This window comes from Salvelinus fontinalis, chromosome 29 (genome assembly GCF_029448725.1).
Source record: "Salvelinus fontinalis isolate EN_2023a chromosome 29, ASM2944872v1, whole genome shotgun sequence".
Taxonomy (NCBI): domain Eukaryota; kingdom Metazoa; phylum Chordata; class Actinopteri; order Salmoniformes; family Salmonidae; genus Salvelinus; species Salvelinus fontinalis.
Window position 1 is genome coordinate 14754711 of NC_074693.1, and position 23114 is coordinate 14777824.

The following is a 23114-nucleotide window of genomic DNA, read 5'->3' on the forward strand; positions in this document are numbered from 1 at the left end:
AGGGGCTAGATGGAGGATGGGACGGAGGGGGATTTATGAAGGGTAGGAGGGAAGGGGCTAGATGGAGGGTGGGACGGAGGGGGATTGATGAAGGGTAGGAGGGAGGGAGGGGGAGAGGGGGATAGATGGAGGGTGGGACGGAGGGGGATTGATGAAGGGTAGGAGGGAGGGAGGGGGAGAGGGGGATAGATGGAGGGTGGGACGGAGGGGGATTGATGAAGGGTAGGATGGGGACAGATGGAGGGTAGGATGGGGATATATTGTCTACGTCCCAAATGGAACCCCATTTCCCATAGGGCTCTGGTCAAAAGTAATGCACTAGGGAATAGGGTGCCATGTGGGATGAACACTAAGTGGTTGGGTAGATGGTGGTGGACGAGGAGACACAGGTGGAGGCCGGGTGGCAGGCTAGCTGGCAGGCTGGCTGTTGTTTAGGAAACCTTGCCTGAGGTAACAGGTTCAAAACAAGGTGATTTGTAGCAGGAAGGCAGTGTTAAACTAACAGAGGTGATCAATTGTTACACGGTGGAGGGGACATTGACCTCTGATGACCTCTGAAGGCCCACTAACATCCCCTTTTTACCACTGATTTCTGTAGTATGCCCCATTAAACATACATATAGGGCCCTAACTGTCCAAATGGAGATTTATTTCATTCCCCAATTTGTACTCGGTCACATATGAAATACCCACAACTTGTTGTCACCCAAGTGGATTTGTGACAGTTTTTACCTTTTAATAAGCATTAAAAAACACTACACTACCTGGATTTGCAATAACTGAGCAGTTACTTCTTTAACAACATATTACTATAATGTTATCACATTGTTATAACTTAGGTATAAGACCAACTTTAAGAGCAACTTTATGGTAAGTGTTTCCCATCAGGATTAAAGGCATTATCACGTTGGCTTTGCATTTAAAACATGACACAAGTCAGCAAATCATTTGGACTTGGGAATCCATGATGCCTTCGGATCGTTTTCAGCCACTAATGATTTAATATTCGGCAATATGACCTCCGCTGTTAAGAAGTAACGTTTATTCGAAAAGTGAACAGTGCCCCCCTCTTTCTCAGGCGGTTATTGGAGCCAGATTGACTAGGCTAGGCTGGTGCAGTGCCCCCTCTTTCTCAGGTAGTTATTGGTGCCAGGCTAGGCTACGTTACAGCAGAGCCGATGTATCTTGTGGTGCTTGTGGTGGTCAACACAGTACTCTACACACCCAGCTAAAACAATGCAGGGATCTCCTGTTTACAGTGCAGCTTTAAGAGGATGGGAGAAGATGGGAGCTGTATTATTTACTGTAGGCTCCTCCTCTCACAGTGATGTCAGTCGGAGGCAGAGAGGTGGGCAGTACTGAGGGATCGGATTCATACAATACTACTGAGACAACTAGGCACAGCTTAGCACACTGATACAGCATACCGTCAGCCCCACTGTAAGTGATGCCGCACTAAGGAACACTTTCACCCAAACTCCGTTGGGGGACAGAACACTACCCAGGCTACAGTTCATTTATGTTTTTTTGTTGTTGTTGCTGTATAATATCCTTTACAAAAATGAAAACAGTGCTGTCAGAACTGAAGTTTTCAGACATCGTACCAAACTGTTTAATTTTTTGCGCGCTCTTGGATGGAAGTTTATGCGCTTGTTAAAAAAGCTTTAACACATGCTTTGTGAAACGGTCTTCCGTGCAAGCGGTTTTCAGGAGAAAACATTTTTAAAAAACACACACACGTAGGGCTAGGGCTATTTCATGTGAATCAATCAACTTGGACCATCAGCATCTCTCCTGCCGCCCGTAATTGAACCACGCTTAAGTCAAGATATCTGAAGAGGAATTACGTCGGCTCTTCGAGTTACAAAGTTATTCTGCAAGCGATGCTCTTTTTGCCTTTCGAATGTGGACCATAGACTTTTTTAGGACATGGATCATTTTCTGTAGCGGATAATCCTATTGTTTTGCGTTTTATTTGATTCCCGCTACCCGAAGAGGATCTTTTTCTCTCCCCTATTCCACTTCAGTGTAATTATATGGCACTTCTAAAGCAGTGATGTCGCTACGTGACGGGAATTGCGATTGATTTTACATATTCTGTTCGAAGGGATATAAGGTAAGCATTATTAATATCATCACTAGAGTCTAGTAAAACAAATAGCTAAGAACATGAATTTATAGTATTAGCTTATTTAATTCTCAATACCAGCCTACAAGTTGTCAATGTCTCATGTCATATGGAAATGTTATGTACATTTTAAGAGGAAATTGTTCAACCCAAATAGAGGAAAATACTTTATGATGTCGGTATCGCTAAATGAATCCGAATTTACCACCAATTTACGCAAACCTGCCGACCATTTGCCGCATCGCAGTTGATTCGCATCCCTCGATAACTGGGGTTGCAGGCATGCCACCATAATGTTATCAAATAATGTATAAATAAAATCACAATAATCGCATTCAGTGTTAAAACGAGGACCCCCATTGCGCCATGTCTTTACGCATCGGATTTGGTCAGTCACACCATCCATAGTGCAAAAAAAAAACATTCAGTTCATCGTAGCTATAGTGGACGCCGTTATAGTTATGATCACGACCTATTTCAAAACATTTATATTTTCTTCAAGCAGCCTATAAGGTATTACTCACTATACTTTTCAACCATAGCTGGCGCATGACCATTATTGTCGGCCGGTCATGAGTTATTCAATCCGTGCATAGTCAATATAGCTACATTGTTTTCAAATGAAATGTTTATTAAGATGGGCAAGCTAGGCTACTGAATACTTTTCGACAGGTGGGTTGTTTGACTGCATGTTTATTAATAAGCAAGTTAGCGTTTTTCGTCAGGAATCGCAGAGTGGTCACTAGCTGGCACAGTCACCTAACCCTAACCTTAACCACGCTGCTAACCCACATGGCGGTTAATGAGTATCCTAATAACTAAGCCAGAACTCCCTGGCCAATAGCATTATGGATAATGCACACAGAGACTGGCAGGCAGCTTTCAACTTCGGGGGCGTCATCCTCTATCCCATTAGCATTGCTAGTAGGTCCATTATTTTATATTGGACTGATTAGTGCTCTTGAGGAACACACATGCTGTATAATAAACACAGTATCCATACACTACATGCTCGGAAACTACACGCAATAGGCTATAAGGGAAGCTAAGGCACCATATTCATGCTCAACGTTCCCGGTGCTTAATTTTGTTGAGGGGATTCACTGGTCAATAGATCTGTCTCCATCTCTCCACATAGCCTCTAACACATCAGGCGATGACATACTGTTATTGAAGCGTAGGTCGATTTGATTATCTAACTAACCATAGGCCTATACCTTATATGATACAATGGAGGCTATTCATATTTTATTCGCGGATGTTATCCAGATTGATTGGTTAATGATTTCCTGACTTAGATGACATGCCTGAATTTACTCTTAGAACAATGTTTTCTGATCATTGTTTTGGACTGCAGTGTAGGCTAACAGAGATTGATAAGGCTTTCGTGTTTGGAGCTCAACTTGTTTAGAAGTGTTCATAAACTTAGTTTTATATACATTCAAATGTAGGCCTATACCACTGCTTAGTTGTCCTTAGTAGTGGTAACTAACCACTGTTTAGTTGTCCTTAGTAGTGGTAACTAACCACTGCTTAGTTGTCCTTAGTTGTGGTAACTAACCACTGCTTAGTAGTCCTTAGTAGTGGTAACTAACCACTGCTTAGTAGTCCTTAGTAGTGGTAACTAACCACTGCTTAGTAGTCCTTAGTAGTGGTAACTAACCACTGCGTAGTTGTCCTTAGTTGTGGTAACTAACCACTGTTTAGTAGTCCTTAGTTGTGGTAACTAACCACTGCTTAGTAGTCCTTAGTTGTGGTAACTAACCACTGTTTAGTAGTCCTTAGTTGTGGTAACTAACCACTGTTTAGTAGTCCTTAGTTGTGGTAACTAACCACTGTTTAGTAGTCCTTAGTTGTGGTAACTAACCACTGTTTAGTAGTCCTTAGTTGTGGTAACTAACCACTGTTTAGTAGTCCTTAGTTGTGGTAACTAACCACTGCTTAGTAGTCCTTAGTTGTGGTAATTAACCACTGCTTAGTTGTCCTTAGTTGTGGTAACTAACCACTGCTTAGTAGTCCTTAGTTGTGGTAACTAACCACTGTTTAGTAGTCCTTAGTAGTGGTAACTAACCACTGCTTAGTTGTCCTTAGTTGTGGTAACTAACCACTGTTTAGTAGTCCTTAGTTGTGGTAACTAACCACTGCTTAGTAGTCCTTAGTTGTGGTAACTAACCACTGTTTAGTAGTCCTTAGTTGTGGTAACTAACCACTGCTTAGTAGTCCTTAGTAGTGGTAATTAACCACTGCTTAGTAGTCCTTAGTTGTGGTAATTAACCATTTCTTAGTAGTCCTTAGTTGTGGTAATTAACCATTTCTTAGTAGTCCTTAGATGTGGTAATTAACCATTTCTTAGTAGTCCTTAGTTGTGGTAATTAACCATTTCTTAGTAGTCCTTAGTTGTGGTAACTAACCAGTTGTACTTAGATGTGGTAATTAACCATTGCTTAGTTGTCCTTAGTTGTAGTAATTAACCATTACTTAGTTGAATGATAAACTATTCTTCAATGGTAATTAACCATTTCTTAGTAGTCCTTAGTTGTGGTAATTAACCATTGCTTAGTAGTCCTTAGTTGTGGTAACTAACCAGTTGTACTTAGTTGTGGTAAATAGCCATTGCGTAGTTGAATGATAAACTGTTATTCTGCTAATTAAGTATGACACCTGAGTGTTTCACCTGGATGTGCAGTTTTATATTTTACTGGTGTTGCCTCTTACAAGTTCACAAATTGATAAGCAGTTGGTTTTTACATTGCATTATGGTTTTATAGCTGCTGAAGCTATAGCAATAGTGTCCAAAACAATGATTCTTCAGTCACATGCTTCAAAATGTAGTTATGAATAACTCTCCTCTTTCCCCTTATTATTTGTATGATATTATTCATATTATTATTAATTTTATGATTAATAATACCAATCACTTTCTCCTAATATCCTCCTATATGTATGTACCTGAAATACTCTATTATCCCTGCACATTGTACATTTGGTATTGGCACTGACCCTGTATATAGTGTTGTATTTTATTTACTGTTTATTGTGTTTTTCTTATATATATATTATTAGCTATACATGTGTTGATATTAATTACTGCCCTGTTGGGTAGAGCATGCAAGTTAAGCATTTCATTGTACCTGTGCATGTGACCATACAATTTTAACTATCATTGTATTTGAATTGTATTGTCACATACATTATGTTTCAGTAGCCTAACTTCCACAATGATTCAGAACGATACGGAATCATTTGCACCTTTCGTAATGTAATGTCTGTATCGTAGAGCATGGCCACCGTCAAAACACATGAACAATTATGGTATCAATTGGTGTGTAATATATTTATGTAACAGTATAGTCTTCATCGACTATTTGGCTAACACAACAAACATGGTTTATTTAATCCTGCAGCACTGAACATTTTTTTTCTCCAAATGTATAGATGTAAAAAATACTGGTTACCAATCAAATGGTTTCTCGAGAATTCTAGGAAAGGGCAAAGCAAGCAAACGAAAAAAATATATATAAATATATATATTGAACTAATACTATTCACTACTCTCGATAGTTACCAAGAGTTATTTGACTATCCAATCAAACGTTTGAATAAAGCAAATGTTAGCTAAATATTCCTTATTTTACTGTAGCATGAGAGGGTCAAATGATAGTGATCTTTATATTGGCTCTGGTAGTATTCCATGTGTAGTTAACTAACACGTCCCTTTACTGCCCTCTAGAGGGATTTACAGTAATATCAGATTAACTGACATGACAAGATGTGAAGGATTTTCATGACAATTTATGTGAAGTAATCACATCTGTGTTGGTGATTTGTTAATGCTGTATGAAATATCTTGAAGTCTTCTTTCTTATATTAAACATACATTATTTTGATTATTATCTCATCGTGTTGACATTTATAACTAGAAAATAATGTGAAGGAAATTTGAAATGTTTGATTTATTTTCCCTTGGGATTGATATATGATTGAAGCATTCACTGTACACTAGGTCCTAAATTAGATTTTTCCAAATTTGACTGAAGAATTAAGACATATGGACATTTGTCTTAGCTGAACACAAATACCGAAGAGTAAATATGATTTAGCTATTTTACAATGGTTCATTCTTATCAGCAGGAACCCCTTTGGCATTTGGAATTTCATCTGCCCCAGCTGTGAAGACCAAAGTCATTACTCAGTCAAGAGAAATCTACCATTATTCCTCTTGTGACAACTAGATAAGGAAACTTCAAGGCTGTAGATCTTTTAAAGGGAGACTGAATAGATCTTGACAATAAACCTGTCTGTCTGCCAGTCTGTCGACGATCAATGAAACCAGGAGAGATAGAGCCTGGAGTTACCAAGATTGTGTCCCTTTGCAAGTCCATTTTGCAATGCATTAAGAAATATCTCTTAATGTACAGTACCAGTCAAAAGTTTGGACACACCTCATTGCAGGGTTTTTCTTTATTTTTACTATTTTCTACATTGTAGAATCATAGTGAAGACATGAAAACTGAAATAACACATGGGATCATGTAGAGACCAAAAAAAAAAGTGTTAAACAAATCAAAATATATTTTATATTTGAGATTCTTCAAATTAGCCACTCTTTCCCTTGATGACAGCTTTGCACACTATTGGCATTCTCTACAAAATAGTAAAAATGTAAGAAAAACCCTGCAGTGAGGCATATCCACATTTTTGACTGGTACTGTACATCCATGGACACCCACATCACAGGTTTTTGGATAGAGAAGTTTGCTGCTGCTACTCCATTTCTGGAGTCACTCCATCAAACTTCCGTTTAAGATGCCAGATCAATAGATTCTTTGGGAAGGTGAAGGTGTTTCCCCCCCCTCTGCTCTTCCACAGGTCAGTCTGATAATACTACCCTGCCCGACTGGCCTGTCCATCATATTGCCATGTATAGTGATCCAGGAGCTGTCTGCTACTAGCCCCCCCCCCCCCCCCCCAGAGTCTCCAGAGAGAGGAGAGAAGCAGAGTTGTCTGCTGTATTAAACCTCTTGTCTACGCCTCAAAATAACTTTTTTTCTGGAATCTAGTGAAATGTTTGCATGGAAAGATGTTCTGCTTGATTGACATTGAAACGTCAAAAAAAAATCTCTACATCATTTTTCCCTATTCTTCATTGCCAAACTGTACATGTTTTGCAATTGTAAAAATTGAAGCTCATTGGTCAATCCCATTAGATCCAATGTATAGTTTTGAAGAGAGTGTTTAACATTATCCATGGCTTGGTTCAGCCTTGGACTCCTCTTCACACGTGGCATAGTGAATAGTAATGAACCCTTCTTTCTCTCTAGGAAAGGTGCCAACTTCAATGTCAAACAAATCACAACCCCCATGCAGTGTTTCATTCATATGACATCACAACACTGTTTTATTGGGATCCCGACTGCAGAGTCACCTTCAAATGGATGTCTGTCATGTAGATCCCGTCAGCCATGTTTTTCTAACCCAACAGGCTTCTAATGAGTCTAAACCTAACCCTATAATGAGTCTAAACCTAACCCTATAATGAGTCTAAACCTAACCCTATAATGAGTCTAAACCTAACCCTATAATGAGTCTAAACCTAACCCTATAATGAGTCTAAACCTAACCCTATAATGAGTCTAAACCTAACCTTATAATGAGTATCACCCTAAAGCCCTATAATGAGTCTAAACCTAACCCTATAATGAGTCTCACCCTAAAGCCCTATAATGAGTCTAAACCTAACCCTATAATGAATCTCACCTGAGTTCTTCATCAGGAAGATTTACATTTGACATTTTAGTCATCCAGAGAAACTTCCAGGAGCAATTAGGGTTAAGTGCCTTGCTCAAGGGCACAACGACAGAATTATTCACCTTGTAGTCTCTAACCTCTAGGCTAGACAATAGGAGGAGAGTTAGAAGGTCCTCTGGTTGAAAAAATGTCAAATAAGATCATAGGATGCAACAATAACACATGTTGCCATTCTGGCTGATTCCAAACAAGTTCAATTCAATATAAAAAAAAAAAAAAGATTTGATACATTTTTCTTTTCTACTTTTGAGATGCTATTATGGCATTTGTATGTCACCACCATCTCAATTGTAAAATGTCTCTATTGTAAAGTTTTAATACAGTAGTTATAGATCTCTTCTCAAGACAGTATACTAGCTCTGTCCTTATGTAGCGTTTTCATAAGGCGTTCACGGAACGCTTCTCATCACAGCTGTGCATAATCTCTGTGATGGATATTAAATAACGACGCTGGGAAGGGGAAATGAAAGGCTGATTGATACTCTCTTTATTACCTCCTAACCAATGTGTTGTGGCTGTCTAAATCTCCTATAAAGATTATTGTAAATGCTCAGAGATCAGATGGGTAGGCCTGGAATGCAGTGGGACGTGAATAACACATTCATATGTTCGTGATTGGATGTAAATTGTTGGGATTTATTCAAAATAACTTTGAAAAGCTAACCGTTATTGAAGACAGTTCCTCAGACGTCCACATTTAACCCCAGTGTAGTACAGCGGTGTGGGGTTATGTATTATTTATTTAAGATGTCCAGGTTTGACATTAAAAAGGGGATTTTACAGAAGTTTTTTTGAGACCACGGTCTCTTTTACAGATGAGCCCTGCAAAAATGAATCAAACACATACAATATACACAATTACAAAACATATTAAGAATAACAGACACATTTATCAACTTAGTGGTCTCTGATCATCAGTCTGAACTGACTAAGGGGGAGCAGAACATCTCATTTCTGAGAGCTCTGGAAGTTGTTCCACATGAAGGGGGCCAACAAAAAAAAGCTCCTTTCCCCAACTCTGTGGAGACCGAAGGGGCCTCCAGTGTTATCCAAGCCTGAGACTGGGTTTGGTAATTTCTAAGTCTAAATTGAATTAATGATGATAGATACACAGGAAGTTTCTGCATGAGTGCTTTGTAGATAAACACAAGAAAATACTGGTCTCTCCTTACATACAAAGAGGTCCAACCCACTTTTTGATACAAAACACAATGGTGAGTTCTAGAACCATCACCAGTAATAAACCTAGGGCACAATGCTGAGTTCTAGAACCGTCACCAGTAATAAACCTAAGGGCACAATGGTGAGTTCTAGAACCGTCACCAGTAATAAACCTAAGAACCCAATGGTGAGTTCTAGAACAATCACCAGTAATAAACCTAGGGCACAATGGTGAGTTCTAGAACCGTCACCAGTAATAAACCTAAGAACCCAATGGTGAGTTCTAGAACCATCACCAGTAATAAACCTAAGGGCACAATGGTGAGTTCTAGAACAATCACCAGTAATAAAACTAAGGGAACAATGGTGAGTTCTAGAACCATCACCAGTAATAAACCTAAGGGCACAATGGTGAGTTCTAGAACAATCACCAGTAATAAAACTAAGGGAACAATGGTGAGTTCTAGAACAATCAGCAGTAATTAACCTAAGGGCACAATGGTGAGTTCTAGAACAATCACCAGTAATAAAACTAAGGGAACAATGGTGAGTTCTAGAACCATCACCAGTAATTAACCTAAGGGCCCAATGGTGAGTTTTATAACCGTCACTAGTAGAAAACCTAAGGGCACAATGGAATGGCATCTAGTGTTTTAAGTGTAGTTGCTGCTGCCTGCATATAGATAATACCTCCATAATCTATAATAGACATTAAAAACCTCTTAAGGATCTCTACAGATCGGTGTCCCACCCGCGGGACGGTTGAGCTAATGTGCGCTAATGCGATTAGCATGAGGTTGTAAGTAACAAGACATTTTCCCAGGACACAGACATATCTGATGTTGGCAGAAAGCCTAAATTCTTGTTAATCTAACTGCACTTTCCAATTTACAGTAGCTATTACAGTGAAATAATACCATGCTATTGTTTGAGGAGAGTGCACAGTTATGAACTTGAAAAGTTATTAATAAACCAATTAGGCACTTTTGGGCAGTCTTGACACAACATTTTGAACAGAAAAGCAATGGTACATTGGATCAGTCTAAAACTTTGCACATTCACTGCTGCCATCTAGTGGCCAAAATCAAAATTGCGCCTGGGCTGAAATAATACATTATGGCATTTATCTTGCATTTGAAAGATGATGGTTAAAAAAATATACAATTTTTTTGTTTGTATTATCTTTTATCAGATCTAATGTGTTATATTCTCCGACATTCATTTCACATTTCCACAAACTTCAATGTGTTTCCTTTCAAATGGAATCAAGAATTTATTTATTTATTTATTTTTATTTTACCGTTATTTTACCAGGTAAGTTGACTGAGAACACGTTCTCATTTGCAGCAACGACCTGGGGAATAGTTACAGGGGAGAGGAGGGGGATGAATGAGCCAATTGTAAACTGGGGATTATTAGGTGACCATGATTGTTTGAGGGCCAGATTGGGAATTTAGCCAGGACACCAGGGTTAACACCCCTACTCTTACGATAAGTGCCATGGGATCTTTAATGACCTCAGAGAGTCAGGACACCCGTTTAACGTCCCATCCGAAAGACGGCACCCTACACAGGGCAGTGTCCCGAATCACTGCCCTGGGGCATTGGGATATTTTTTAGACCAGAGGAAAGAGTGCCTCCTACTGGCCCTCCAACACCACTTCCAGCAGCATCTGGTCTCCCATCCAGGGACTGACCAGGACCAACCCTGCTAAGCTTCAGAAGCAAGCCAGTAGTGGTATGCAGGGTGGTATGCTGCTGGATATGCATATCATTGCCTCAGGTCCTGAGCTACAGGTAGTTACATTTGGATATGTTAGGCGAAAATTTTAGGCGAAAATTGAAAAATAATTTTAAAGTGTCCTGGACAATATGCTTCCTATTAACTAAAGTCAGACATTTAGCTTTGTTTCTGTAAAAGAAACGAACCATGAACTTCAACTTCATAACCAGCTCAGTGAAATGTTTTTTAAATGACAGTTTGTCATCAAACCAGATACCAACATCTTTTTAGAAAGGAACTCGCTCAATTTGTGTACCGTTCAAACTAGTCATTACAAATGAAATTTACATCTGGAATGATGGGACCTAGAAAAAACAAACATGCATTTTGGTTTGTTTGCATTTGGCACTAACTTTAGATCCAATCGTGATCTCTGCTGTGGTTGAAAATCAGACTTCAAATGTGAAAAGGCTTTGTCCACTGATGGAGCAATGGAATACAACACTGTATCATCTGCATACAAATCAATATATATATATATTTTTTACAGCATTACCAATGTTATTTATATTGATTGTAAACAGTAGTGGGCCGAGTACTGAACCTTGGGGCACCCATTTATGTAACTCAAGGAACTCCGATTTGATGCATCTACCGTGATGGCCTGAGTTTTGTCACAGAGAGAATAGCTTTTTCAAAATGGTCTATATTACCCTATAGAGAACAGTATCCTATCCGGACAGCTTATTCAATATAATAACATGGTCTATATTACCCTATAGAGAACAGCTTATTCAATATAATAACATGGTCTACAGTATCCTATCAGGACAGCTTATTCAATATAATAACATGGTCTATATTACCCTATAGAGAACATCTTATTCAATATAATAACATGGTCTATATTACCCTATAGAGAACAGCTTATTCAATATAATAACATGGTCTATATTACCCTATAGAGAACAGCTTATTCAACATAATAACATGGTCTATATTACCCTATAGAGAACAGCTTATTCAATATAATAACATGGTCTATATTACCCTATAGAGAACAGCTTATTCAACATAATAACATGGTCTATATTACCCTATAGAGAACAGCTTATTCAACATAATAACATGGTCTATATTACCCTATAGAGAACAGCTTATTCAATATAATAACGTGGTCTATATTACCCTATAGAGAACAGCTTATTCAACATAATAACATGGTCTATATTACCCTATCAGGACAGCTTATTCAACATAATAACATGGTCTATATTACCCTATAGAGAACAGCTTATTCAACATAATAACATGGTCTACAGTATCAAAAGCTTTTGCCAAGTCTACAAACATGACAGCACAAGGCATTTGCAATATCATTTACAACAAGCATGGCAGCCGTAGTAGTGCTATGTTTTGGTTCTGAATCCAGATTGGTTCACATTAAGAACACCGTTTACAGATAGATAATAACATAGCTGTTTGTTGACCAATGATTCTAGTATGTTCACCAGACAAGGGAGCCTGGAAATGGGTTGATCGTTAATAAAAAATCACTACTATCCCTGTCCTAATGGAGTGGTAGAGAAAACGTTCCAAAGTTTTTGAATATTTCTTGATACTAAAGTTAATTTTTTTTTTTTTTTTTTTTTTTTTTTAATTGTGTGCTACTGAGCCAGCAATGAAGGGTGCTGCATTCTTTAAGCAAAGACTGGTCCTCATGACAAGTGATACAATACATCCCAACTGCATCACAATAAACATTAATACCTGCAGACTTTAAGTCTCCCCTTGGTCCAGGTCTCCCTTGTAAAAAGAGACCTCAATTGGAACTTCCTGGATAAATACAAGTTAAATAAATAACATTTTTAAAGTATAGTGTTAGCATAAATTCTAATCCTAATAACCTGAAAGTTGTTCTTGCTATAACAAGCAGAGCAACTGCCTCATATCTCCACGGTCCCTCTTTGGATGGCCTAGTTTGGTTTTGGCAACAGGGACCTTTGCCCCTTAGCCAGGTTTTAGCACACAAAGCTTTGATATAATTGGTGGATCTACCGATCAAGCTAACTGGCATAAAATAAGAAAACACTGATATATTGATACTGTCAGATGGTGCTGAGATCCATAGGCTGTTGATTTACTATTGACTATTTACTAATTTTACCATGGGCTTAATGATAGAGAGAGAGAGAGATCAGTCAGAGCCCTTATTTGCTATCTAACAACAATACACGGAGCCTGTTAGAGAAAACTCTATCATCTAATGTCAATGATTACATTGTATGATTATAATATTCTAATGTGAGACATGGTGGCTTTCGTAATGTGTCAATTCATTATTATGCAGAACATAGTGTTTCCATATGGCTGGGCATTCATGTAATCTTTCATGTTATTGTTTTTACGTTTTTTTTAGATACTCAGTAAATGAGGCTGTGAGTTAATGAGCAATGTATTTCTAATCTATGGCTCAGCATGGAAGATGGCTGTCGTCCACATCCTAAGTGGTACCCTATTCCCTATATATATATATATATTATGATGTATTTATTTAACCTTTATTTAACTAGGAATGTCAGTTAAAGAACATATTCTTCTTCATAAACCCTCTCCTAACCCGGACGATGCTGGGCCAATTGTGCGCCGCCCTGCGGGACTCCCACTAGCGGCCAGTTGTGATACAGCAAGGGATCGAACCAGGGTCTGTAGTGACGCCTCTAGCACTGAGGCCGCTGCGCTGCTCGGGAGCCTATACAGTTCACATACGTTGTACTTTTGACCAGGGACAATTCTTAAGTGATTTCCCATGTTTCCTGCTCGTGATGATCTGACTGATTCCCAAGCTACGTATCTTTGTAAACCTGATGACACCGCAAAAGGTCAACTCATGTGCCAAACGTACTACCTCACGCCAGCTAAACTCATCAAACATTCGTGCAAGGTTGTCTATTGACTACGCCAATGATGATCTCCTCCGGCGAGGAAAATATGAATTGGTTGATTACCTCAATGTAACGGATTGATGGAATATGTGAACTAATAACCTTGTCATGTCTTTGTGTTCAACCAGAGGTGTCGTCAAAGGTTAATTGTGTAAAACTGCTGTTAATTTGCTCTCAAAGACATTGGAGATATGCAGGCTCAGAGCTAGTTAGGTTGATAGGTCAAGTTCAACCCTCTCCATTAGGGAGAATCATACTAATTACAGTCAGAATATATGGATCTGAGTCTGGAATAGAACTCTGTTTCTTATATAGTGCACTGTGTTTGATCATAGAGCTCTGGTCACAAGTAGTGCACTATACGGGGAATAAGGTGCCATTTTCAGATGTAACCTGGGTATCATGTAACTTCTGCAGTAACAAGATAATTTATCTTCCCCTCTCTCTCTCTCTCTCTCTCTCTCTCTCTCTCTCTCTCTCTCTCTCTTTCTTTCTCTCTCTCTGTCGGTCTCCCTCTGTCACTCTGTCTGTCGGTCTCCCTCTGTCTGTCTGTCTGTCTGTCTGTCTGTCTGTCTGTCTGTCTGTCTGTCTCTCTCTGTCTCTCTCTGTCTCTCTCTGTCTCTCTCTGTCTCTCTCTGTCTCTGTCTCTGTCTCTGTCTCTGTCTCTGTCTCTCTCTCTCTGACAGAGTTGCATCCTTACAAGGAAAGCTCCCATCCTCTCTGATTATGGACATAGCAGGTCAGGCTCATGTGTTGGTGGTGTTGCTCACCTGCCTGGTCATGCTGTCCTTGGCCCAAGAGAAGGACTACACGGTGAGGGAGGAGCAGCCCGAGAATGTCCGCATCGGGAACCTGCGGAAGGACTTGGACCTGAACCTTGACCCTGACTTCAAGCTGTCCTCTCCACTGCAGTTTAAGCCTGTCTACAAAACGGGCGATGTGCCTTTGGTGAGGGTAGAGGCCAACACCGGGGAGATCTTCACCACGGCTCATCGCATCGACCGCGAGAAGCTCTGCTCGGGAGTATTCAACGAGAAGCGCTGCTTCTACGAGATCGAGGTTGCCGTTCTGCCCGACGAGATCTTCCGTCTGGTCAAGATCCGGTTCCTGATTGAGGACATCAATGACAACGCTCCACTCTTCCAGTCCACCGTAATAAACATCTCCATCCCAGAGAACACTGCCATCAACACCCGGTACCCCGTGCCCTCTGCATTTGACCCAGATGTGGGGATCAATGGGATCCAACACTATGAACTTGTCAAGGTGAGCTCACACTTCTCTCTATCCGGATCGAGTGACTGTCACTGCTTGTGTGATTGACATGAAGATCAATAGTTTTATTTTATGAATGATTTGTTTTCATCCTTATTTCATTGGAAAAACAATTACACAAATTGTAAAACCAGAAGATCGTAATTTGTGGCATTTACCGCTAGCATAAATCATCTTAACATTCCGTCATTGAAGATTCCGGAAAAGACAGGGCAGTTGTATAGGCAAAAGCTAACTAGATATATGATAAGATAACTAGCTACATACAGTACCACCCCTTCCCAATATCACTGCTGTTCACCTGCCTTTAGTGGAACCTATAAGGCTGTGTGTTAGTAGAGCTGTTCTTTGTAGTTAGACTTTATGGGCCACGTTTTCATGCTTAAATCAGAACAGAGCCTTAGGCCACCATGTAACCACCATGCTTTCTTTGAAAAGGCTTTATGTTATTCTGTGTATCAAGTGATAAGCAAGGTGTAGTTTTCCTATAAACCATAACGGAAATTGCAGACACAGCGTATTCCTCAAATTTAGGAGAAAAGGTTAAACGTTGGGAATATTGTAGATTATTGACTGCTTCATGCAGAACCCACCGTTATTTTTATCATCTAATTGATGTTCTATTCAATCGCAGCGCAATATTCTCACTTACCTTAATTGAAGTCGACCTAAGAACAGAAAGTGGGATAATGTCATGCATTCTCCATTTATAGTCTAGACAATACTCAATACGTCAGTGGAGGAAGATGAATATTGCAGATTATCTGAGGCCTGCTTGTGAATTCAAATTTCAGATATTTTTTTGAGAGGAGATAAAGCACAACATTCGCTATGCAGAGGGGGCACTAAACACACACACGTAAAGTAAAGAGACAGACTTCTAAAATAAGCAACTACGATGAAAATGTTGCTTTGGAAAGGTTGTCTCATCTCGGTGACACGAGGATGTTTTTTTTCGGGAGTGTGAGATGGTAAAGAGTCTATCAGGGTGTATCAGATTAAGTGTGCTTTGTGTGAACATTAACAGTATCCTTGCTACCCATGTCTGACTTGATTACCAATTTGCATTTTTATGAGTCATTTCTGTGCCAAGACCTCCCCCGCTGAAATGTCCTGAATTGTTCATGCCTGGAAAATGACCAGCCAAATGTTCTGCACATAGCAACGATGATGTTCCCCAGTCATTTCCGTTATTTTGTATTTCCTGTCATGTATATTATTACTTTTCTATTTCCTTGTTTTATTTAGATTCAATTTATTTATTTAGATTCATTGTATCTTTCCTATCTTAGCTTTTTTTTTTCTAGTTAAATTTCAATTTCAATTCAGCTGCATATCTTATCTTATCTTGGGGAAATATTGCTGTTTTTATATTTTCTATCCATCCTTTTCATTCGAAAGAGGTTTTCTGAATAGCAGTCAATAAACATAAATACAGGTACAGTAGACGAGGACACTACCGGTCAAAAGTTTTAGAACACCTACAGTAGTTTGTATTCATTTGTTTTTCTTTATTTCTACTATTTTCTACATTGTACTATAATAGTGAAGACATCAAAACTATGAAATAACACACATGGAATCATAGTATAACCAAAAAAGTGTAAACAAATCAAAATACATTTTATATTTGAGATTCTTCAAAGTAGCCACCTTTTGGCTTGATGACTGCATTGCACATGCTTGGCGTTCTCTCAACCAGATTCACCTGGAATGCTTTTCCAACAATCTTGAAGGAGTTAACACATATGCTGAGCACTTGTTGGCTGCTTTTCCTTCACTCTGCGGTCGAATTCATCTCTCAATTGGTTTGAGGTCGGGTGATTGTGGAGGCCAGGGTGTCTGATGCAGCACTCCATCAGTCTCCTTCTTGGTCAAATAGCCCTTACACAGCCTGGAGGTGTGTTGGGTCACAGGCCAGCATCCCAGAGTCGCCTCTTCACTGTTGACGTTGAGACTGGTGTTTTGCGGGTACTATTTAATAAAGCTGCCAGTTGGGAACTTGTGAGGCGTCTGTTTCTCAAACTAGACACTGTAATGCACTGGTCCTCTTGCTCAGTTGTGCACTGGGGCCTCCCACCCCTCTTTCTATTCTGGTTAGAGCCAGTTTGCGCTGTTCTGTGAAGGGAGTAGTACACATCGTTGTACGAGATCTTCAGTTTCTTTGCAATTTCTCGCATGGAATAGTCTTCATTTCTCAGAACAAGAATAGACTGATGAGTTTCAGAAGAAAGTTATTTGTTTCTAGCAATTTTGAGTTTGTAATTGAACCCACAAATGCTGATGCTCCAGATTCTCAACTAGTCTAAAGAAGGCCAGTTTTATTGCTTCTTTAATCAGGACAACAGTTTTCAGCTGTGCTGACATAATTGCAAAAGGGTTTTCTAATAATGAATTAACCTTTTAAATGATAACGCTAACACAACGTGGATTAGCTAACACAACGTGCCATTGGAACACAAGAGTGATTGATGGTTGCTGATAATGGGCCTCTCTTCGCCTATGTAGATATTCCATAAAAATCAGCCGTTTCCAGCTACAATAGTCATTTACAACATCAACAATGTCTACACTGTATTTCTGTTCAATTTGATGTTATTTTAATGGACACAAAATTAGCTTTTCTTTCAAAAACAAGGACATTTCTAAGTGACCCCAAATTTTGAACTGTAGTATATGTATATACAGTACAGTATATATATATTACCCTCTAACCCTACCCCCCCTCACCTAATTGGAGTAAACTAATGGACAACAACACAAAGGCCTGTATTTCCAGCTTATACATACTATATACATTTTATGGACACAGTCTATTTTACAAGAGTTATATTTTGTTATATTTTTCTCCTGTCCTTCCTCTACACTCAACCTCTCCCATCTATTTCTGATTTCCATCCGGTTTGATTTCTATTTACCATATCTTTCAAACTGTACTCTTTCACAAAAGTTCTGAACCTATATACGTTTTACGGGCACGGTATATTTTACATGAGTTATCTTGTTGTTATTAGTCCCAATCTTCAGCCCCATTCAACCCCTCCCATCTATCTCCTAACACCATCCATTTTTGATTTCTATTCATATTTCTATTTGAACACTATACAGTCTTACAGTACAAGACACAGTTTAGTTCAAAAGAGGCTTGTGCAAGCATTCCTAGAATAGCTGCTGGCCTTTAATCCACCCCTTGGACTATCTTTGTATCGTCCTCAGAGACTTGTCTTGGAGCTCCACCGTGAATAATGGTTTACTACCACAGTGTTCCTGATATGTTCCTGACTTCCAGCTGAAACTGCTACCATCGTGTGTCATCACAGTGTTCCTGCTGTGCCCCTGACTTCCAGCTGAAACTGCCACCATTGTGTGTCATCACAGTGTTCCTGCATTGTTCCTGACTTCCAGCTGAAACTGCCACCATTGTGTGTCATCACAGTGTTCCTGATATGTTCCTGACTTCCAGCTGAAACTGCCACCATTGTGTGTCATCACAGTGTTCCTGCTATGTTCCTGACTTCCAGCTGAAACTGCCACCATCATGTGTCATCACAGTGTTCCTGCTATGTTCCTGACTTCCAGCTGAAACTGCCACCATTGTGTGTCATCACAGTGTTCCTGCTATGTTCCTGACTTCCAGCTGAAACTGCCACCATTGTGTGTCATCATAGTGTTCCTGTTATGTCCCTGACAGTGTTGTAGTACTCAAGTCTGGTCTCGAGACCACATATTGAGTGTCCCGGTCTTGTCTCGGTGTCGGATACATTTGTACTCGGTCTTGACTTGGTTTCGGACAGTGAGAACTCTTAATTTCTTTGCGAGATTAGTTGAGACCAGCGGAGTAAAAAAACAAAAACCTCATAATTATCAGCTTCCTTTCAGTCAGCGCATAATATTGCTTCGCCAGGCCAAATGTATACACTCCTTTGTTGAAACATTAATATCTTAACGGTCTTTTATATCTGTTAAACACATGTTTGCGCAGTCGCAAACCTATAGGTCATCACTGTGTGACAGGTTTGTGATTCTGAAAGGACAGCAAACATAATAATTGTAGTACAGTAGAGAAATCATGCACAAAGTAGCCTACACAATCGCAAAGCACGTGACATATATTCACATGCACGCCCGCTCATATAGCCCATTTTCAGCAGAGTATCATCTGCAGGTAGCAAGGGTGTGCAACTCTCAGCTGGTTTTGGCAAGGAGCAGCTCACATCGCTAGTCGGTAGGGTAGGAAAGATGTTTCACCTGTATGATAACTAACAGTAAATGCTAACTAAGGCTACAATGGGTATGCAAACCAGGTGTTGAAAAACGTTTAGTCCGAAGTATTGGATAGTAGGCTATTTTTGATGCGCAAATGTCATCATGTGCTGTTTGCATCAGGGGCGTAGACATGGATGGGGTGGACACAGACCCACCCACTGGGGAGCCAGGCCCTGACAGGCCCACCCAATGGGGAGCCAGGCCCTGACAGGCCCACCCACTGGGGAGCCAGGCCCTGACAGGCCCGCCCACTGGGGAGCCAGGCCCTGACAGGCCCACCCACTGGGGAGCCAGGCCCTGACAGGCCCGCCCACTGAGGAGCCAGGCCCTGACAGGCCCACCCAATGGGGAGCCAGGCCCTGACAGGCCCGCCCACTGGGGAGCCAGGCCCTGACAGGCCCACCCACTGGGCATCCAGGCCCTGACAGGCCCACCCACTGGGGATCCAGGCCCTGACAGGCCCACCCACTGGGGATCCAGGCCCTGACAGGCCCGCCCACTGGGGAGCCAGGCCCTGACAGGCCCGGCCACTGGGGAGCCAGGCCCTGACAGGCCCGGCCACTGGGGAGCCAGGCCCTGACAGGCCCACCCAATGGGGAGCCAGGCCCTGACAGGCCCGCCCACTGGGGAGCCAGGCCCTGACAGGCCCACCCAATGGGGAGCCAGGCCCTGACAGGCCCACCCACTGGGGAGCCAGGCCCTGACAGGCCCACCCACTGGGGAGCCAGGCCCTGACAGGCCCAGCCACTAGGGAGGCAGGCCCTGACAGGCCCACCCACTGTGGGCCTGTTACATTTCAAAACATAGGAAAACATAGGACTTTTCACACAGGGTGCCTTTCCTTTGCTGGGCGGGCCATTTGGGAACTTTGTAATATACAATGGCAACATTGTAATACACCCACTTCACAAGGTACCACTACACCCCTGCATAGGGCTGATGGAAAGACAGCAGTCACACACAGCTTGATGTTAAAGGATAAGTAGTCCATGAACTCTGACATAATAAGTCAGTAGGTCCCAATCATAAGAACACAAAAAACAACCATTAAGCATTTCCCAATCCAAATGTACAGCTATTACTTTCCATTGCAAAAAACAGTCACATTTCACTGTGACCTAAAGTTTAAAGTGGATCTGACAGCGTTTAAACTACTTTGCATATATGAAACAAACAGAAAACCATAATAATCAGTCAAAAAATATCAAATTCCCAGGTTATGCTACAAAACCAACTCTATAAGAGGTTTTAAAAATAGGTTCTATGTGACTCAGCATCCCATGAAGTGCACTAAGGCATTATTGGTAGAATAGATGGATGCAGTTCAATGCATAATTCATATAATTCACCAATACAGCTCTTGGTAGTCCAAAAAAAATATTGCTATCAGGTTGAGAATCACTGCTGGCCTGGTACATTGTTTGCTGCCTCCATTCGGGATGCAGTGTTTTAGGTTTCAACGACACAATATTTTGGACGAAAACGGATGAATGTAATTAAGGCCGGGAATGTCAAAACAATCAAACTAGCAGTGATCACAAGTCAGCCTTAACGTTGCTAATAGGCTACTTATATATTTATGTAGCACTAAAAACACTGAGTCTAACGTTAGCTAGATAGCTAGCTAGTTAGCTACTAAGAGGATGTCATGTCATTGGAGGAGTGGGTGAATGACTGACCTTTTCCCCTCATATCTTTTTTCGGTGGCTATACACACCTATAGATGTAGGTGTCATTTTGTTAGCTAGCAAGTACTTGAACAACTGTTATTACATTTTACATTACATTTAAGTCATTTAGCAGACGCTCTTATCCAGAGCGACTTACAAATTGGTGCATTCACCTAATGACATCCAGTGGAACAGCCACTTTACAATAGTGCATCTAAATCTTTTAAGGGGGGGGGGGGGGGCAGAAGGATTGCTTTATCCTATCCTAGGTATTCCTTGAAGAGGTGGGGTTTCAGGTGTCTCCGGAAGGTGGTGATTGACTCCGCTGTCCTGGCGTCGTGAGGGAGTTTGTTCCACCATTGGGGTGCCAGAGCAGCGAACAGTTTTGACTGGGCTGAGCGGGAACTGTACTTCCTCAGTGGTAGGGAGGCGAGCAGGCCAGAGGTGGATGAACGCAGTGCCCTTGTTTGGGTGTAGGGCCTGATCAGAGCCTGAAGGTACTGAGGTGCCGTTCCCCTCACAGCTCCGTAGGCAAGCACCATGGTCTTGTAGCGGATGCGAGCTTCAACTGGAAGCCAGTGGAGAGAGCGGAGGAGCGGGGTGACGTGAGAGAACTTGGGAAGGTTGAACACCAGACGGGCTGCGGCGTTCTGGATGAGTTGTAGGGGTTTGATGGCACAGGCAGGGAGCCCAGCCAACAGCGAGTTGCAGTAATCCAGACGGGAGATGACAAGTGCCTGGATTAGGACCTGCGCCGCTTCCTGTGTGAGGCAGGGTCGTACTCTGCGGATGTTGTAGAGCATGAACCTACAGGAACGGGCCACCGCCTTGATGTTAGTTGAGAACGACAGGGTGTTGTCCAGGATCACGCCAAGGTTCTTAGCGCTCTGGGAGGAGGACACAATGGAGTTGTCAACCGTGATGGCGAGATCATGGAACGGGCAGTCCTTCCCCGGGAGGAAGAGCAGCTCCGTCTTGCCGAGGTTCAGCTTGAGGTGGTGATCCGTCATCCACACTGATATGTCTGCCAGACATGCAGAGATGCGATTCGCCACCTGGTCATCAGAAGGGGGAAAGGAGAAGATTAGTTGTGTGTCGTCTGCATAGCAATGATAGGAGAGACCATGTGAGGTTATGACAGAGCCAAGTGACTTGGTGTATAGCGAGAATAGGAGAGGGCCTAGAACAGAGCCCTGGGGGACACCAGTGGTGAGAGCGCGTGGTGAGGAGACAGATTCTCGCCACGCCACCTGGTAGGAGCGACCTGTCAGGTAGGACGCAATCCAAGCGTGGGCCGCGCCGGAGATGCCCAACTCGGAGAGGGTGGAGAGGAGGATCTGATGGTTCACAGTATCGAAGGCAGCCGATAGGTCTAGAAGGATGAGAGCAGAGGAAAGAGAGTTAGCTTTAGCAGTGCGGAGCGCCTCCGTGATACAGAGAAGAGCAGTCTCAGTTGAGTGACTAGTCTTGAAACCTGACTGATTTGGATCAAGAAGGTCATTCTGAGAGAGATAGCAGGAGAGCTGGCCAAGGACGGCACGTTCAAGAGTTTTGGAGAGAAAAGAAAGAAGGGATACTGGTCTGTAGTTGTTGACATCGGAGGGATCGAGTGTAGGTTTTTTCAGAAGGGGTGCAACTCTCGCTCTCTTGAAGACGGAAGGGACGTAGCCAGCGGTCAGGGATGAGTTGATGAGCGAGGTGAGGTAAGGGAGAAGGTCTCCGGAAATGGTCTGGAGAAGAGAGGAGGGGATAGGGTCAAGCGGGCAGGTTGTTGGGCGGCCGGCCGTCACAAGACGCGAGATTTCATCTGGAGAGAGAGGAGAGAAAGAGGTCAAAGCACAGGGTAGGGCAGTGTGAGCAGAACCAGCGGTGTCGTTTGACTTAGCAAACGAGGATCGGATGTCGTCGACCTTCTTTTCAAAATGGTTGACGAAGTCGTCTGCAGAGAGGGAGGAGGGGGGGGGGGAGGGGGAGGAGGATTCAGGAGGGAGGAGAAGGTGGCAAAGAGCTTCCTAGGGTTAGAGGCAGATGCTTGGAATTTAGAGTGGTAGAAAGTGGCTTTAGCAGCAGAGACAGAAGAGGAAAATGTAGAGAGGAGGGAGTGAAAGGATGCCAGGTCCGCAGGGAGGCGAGTTTTC

At 41.7% G+C, this 23114-nt stretch overlaps 1 protein-coding gene across 2 annotated transcripts in view; it reads left to right on the forward strand.

Moving 5' to 3' along the window:
* Window positions 1–1362: 1362 nt before the first annotated feature.
* The window catches only part of LOC129827462 (protocadherin-11 X-linked-like), a 355317-nt gene continuing 333565 nt past the window's right edge, over window positions 1363–23114 (forward strand). The window contains exons 1-2 of one of the 2 annotated variants that reach the window (XM_055888346.1): window positions 1363–2116; window positions 14452–15031. In XM_055888346.1, the coding sequence (XP_055744321.1) occupies window positions 14492–15031 (540 nt within the window). In that variant the 5' untranslated portion in view covers window positions 1363–2116; window positions 14452–14491. The remainder of the gene's footprint in view (window positions 2117–14451; window positions 15032–23114) is intronic. The other variant, XM_055888347.1, reaches the window with a different exon arrangement.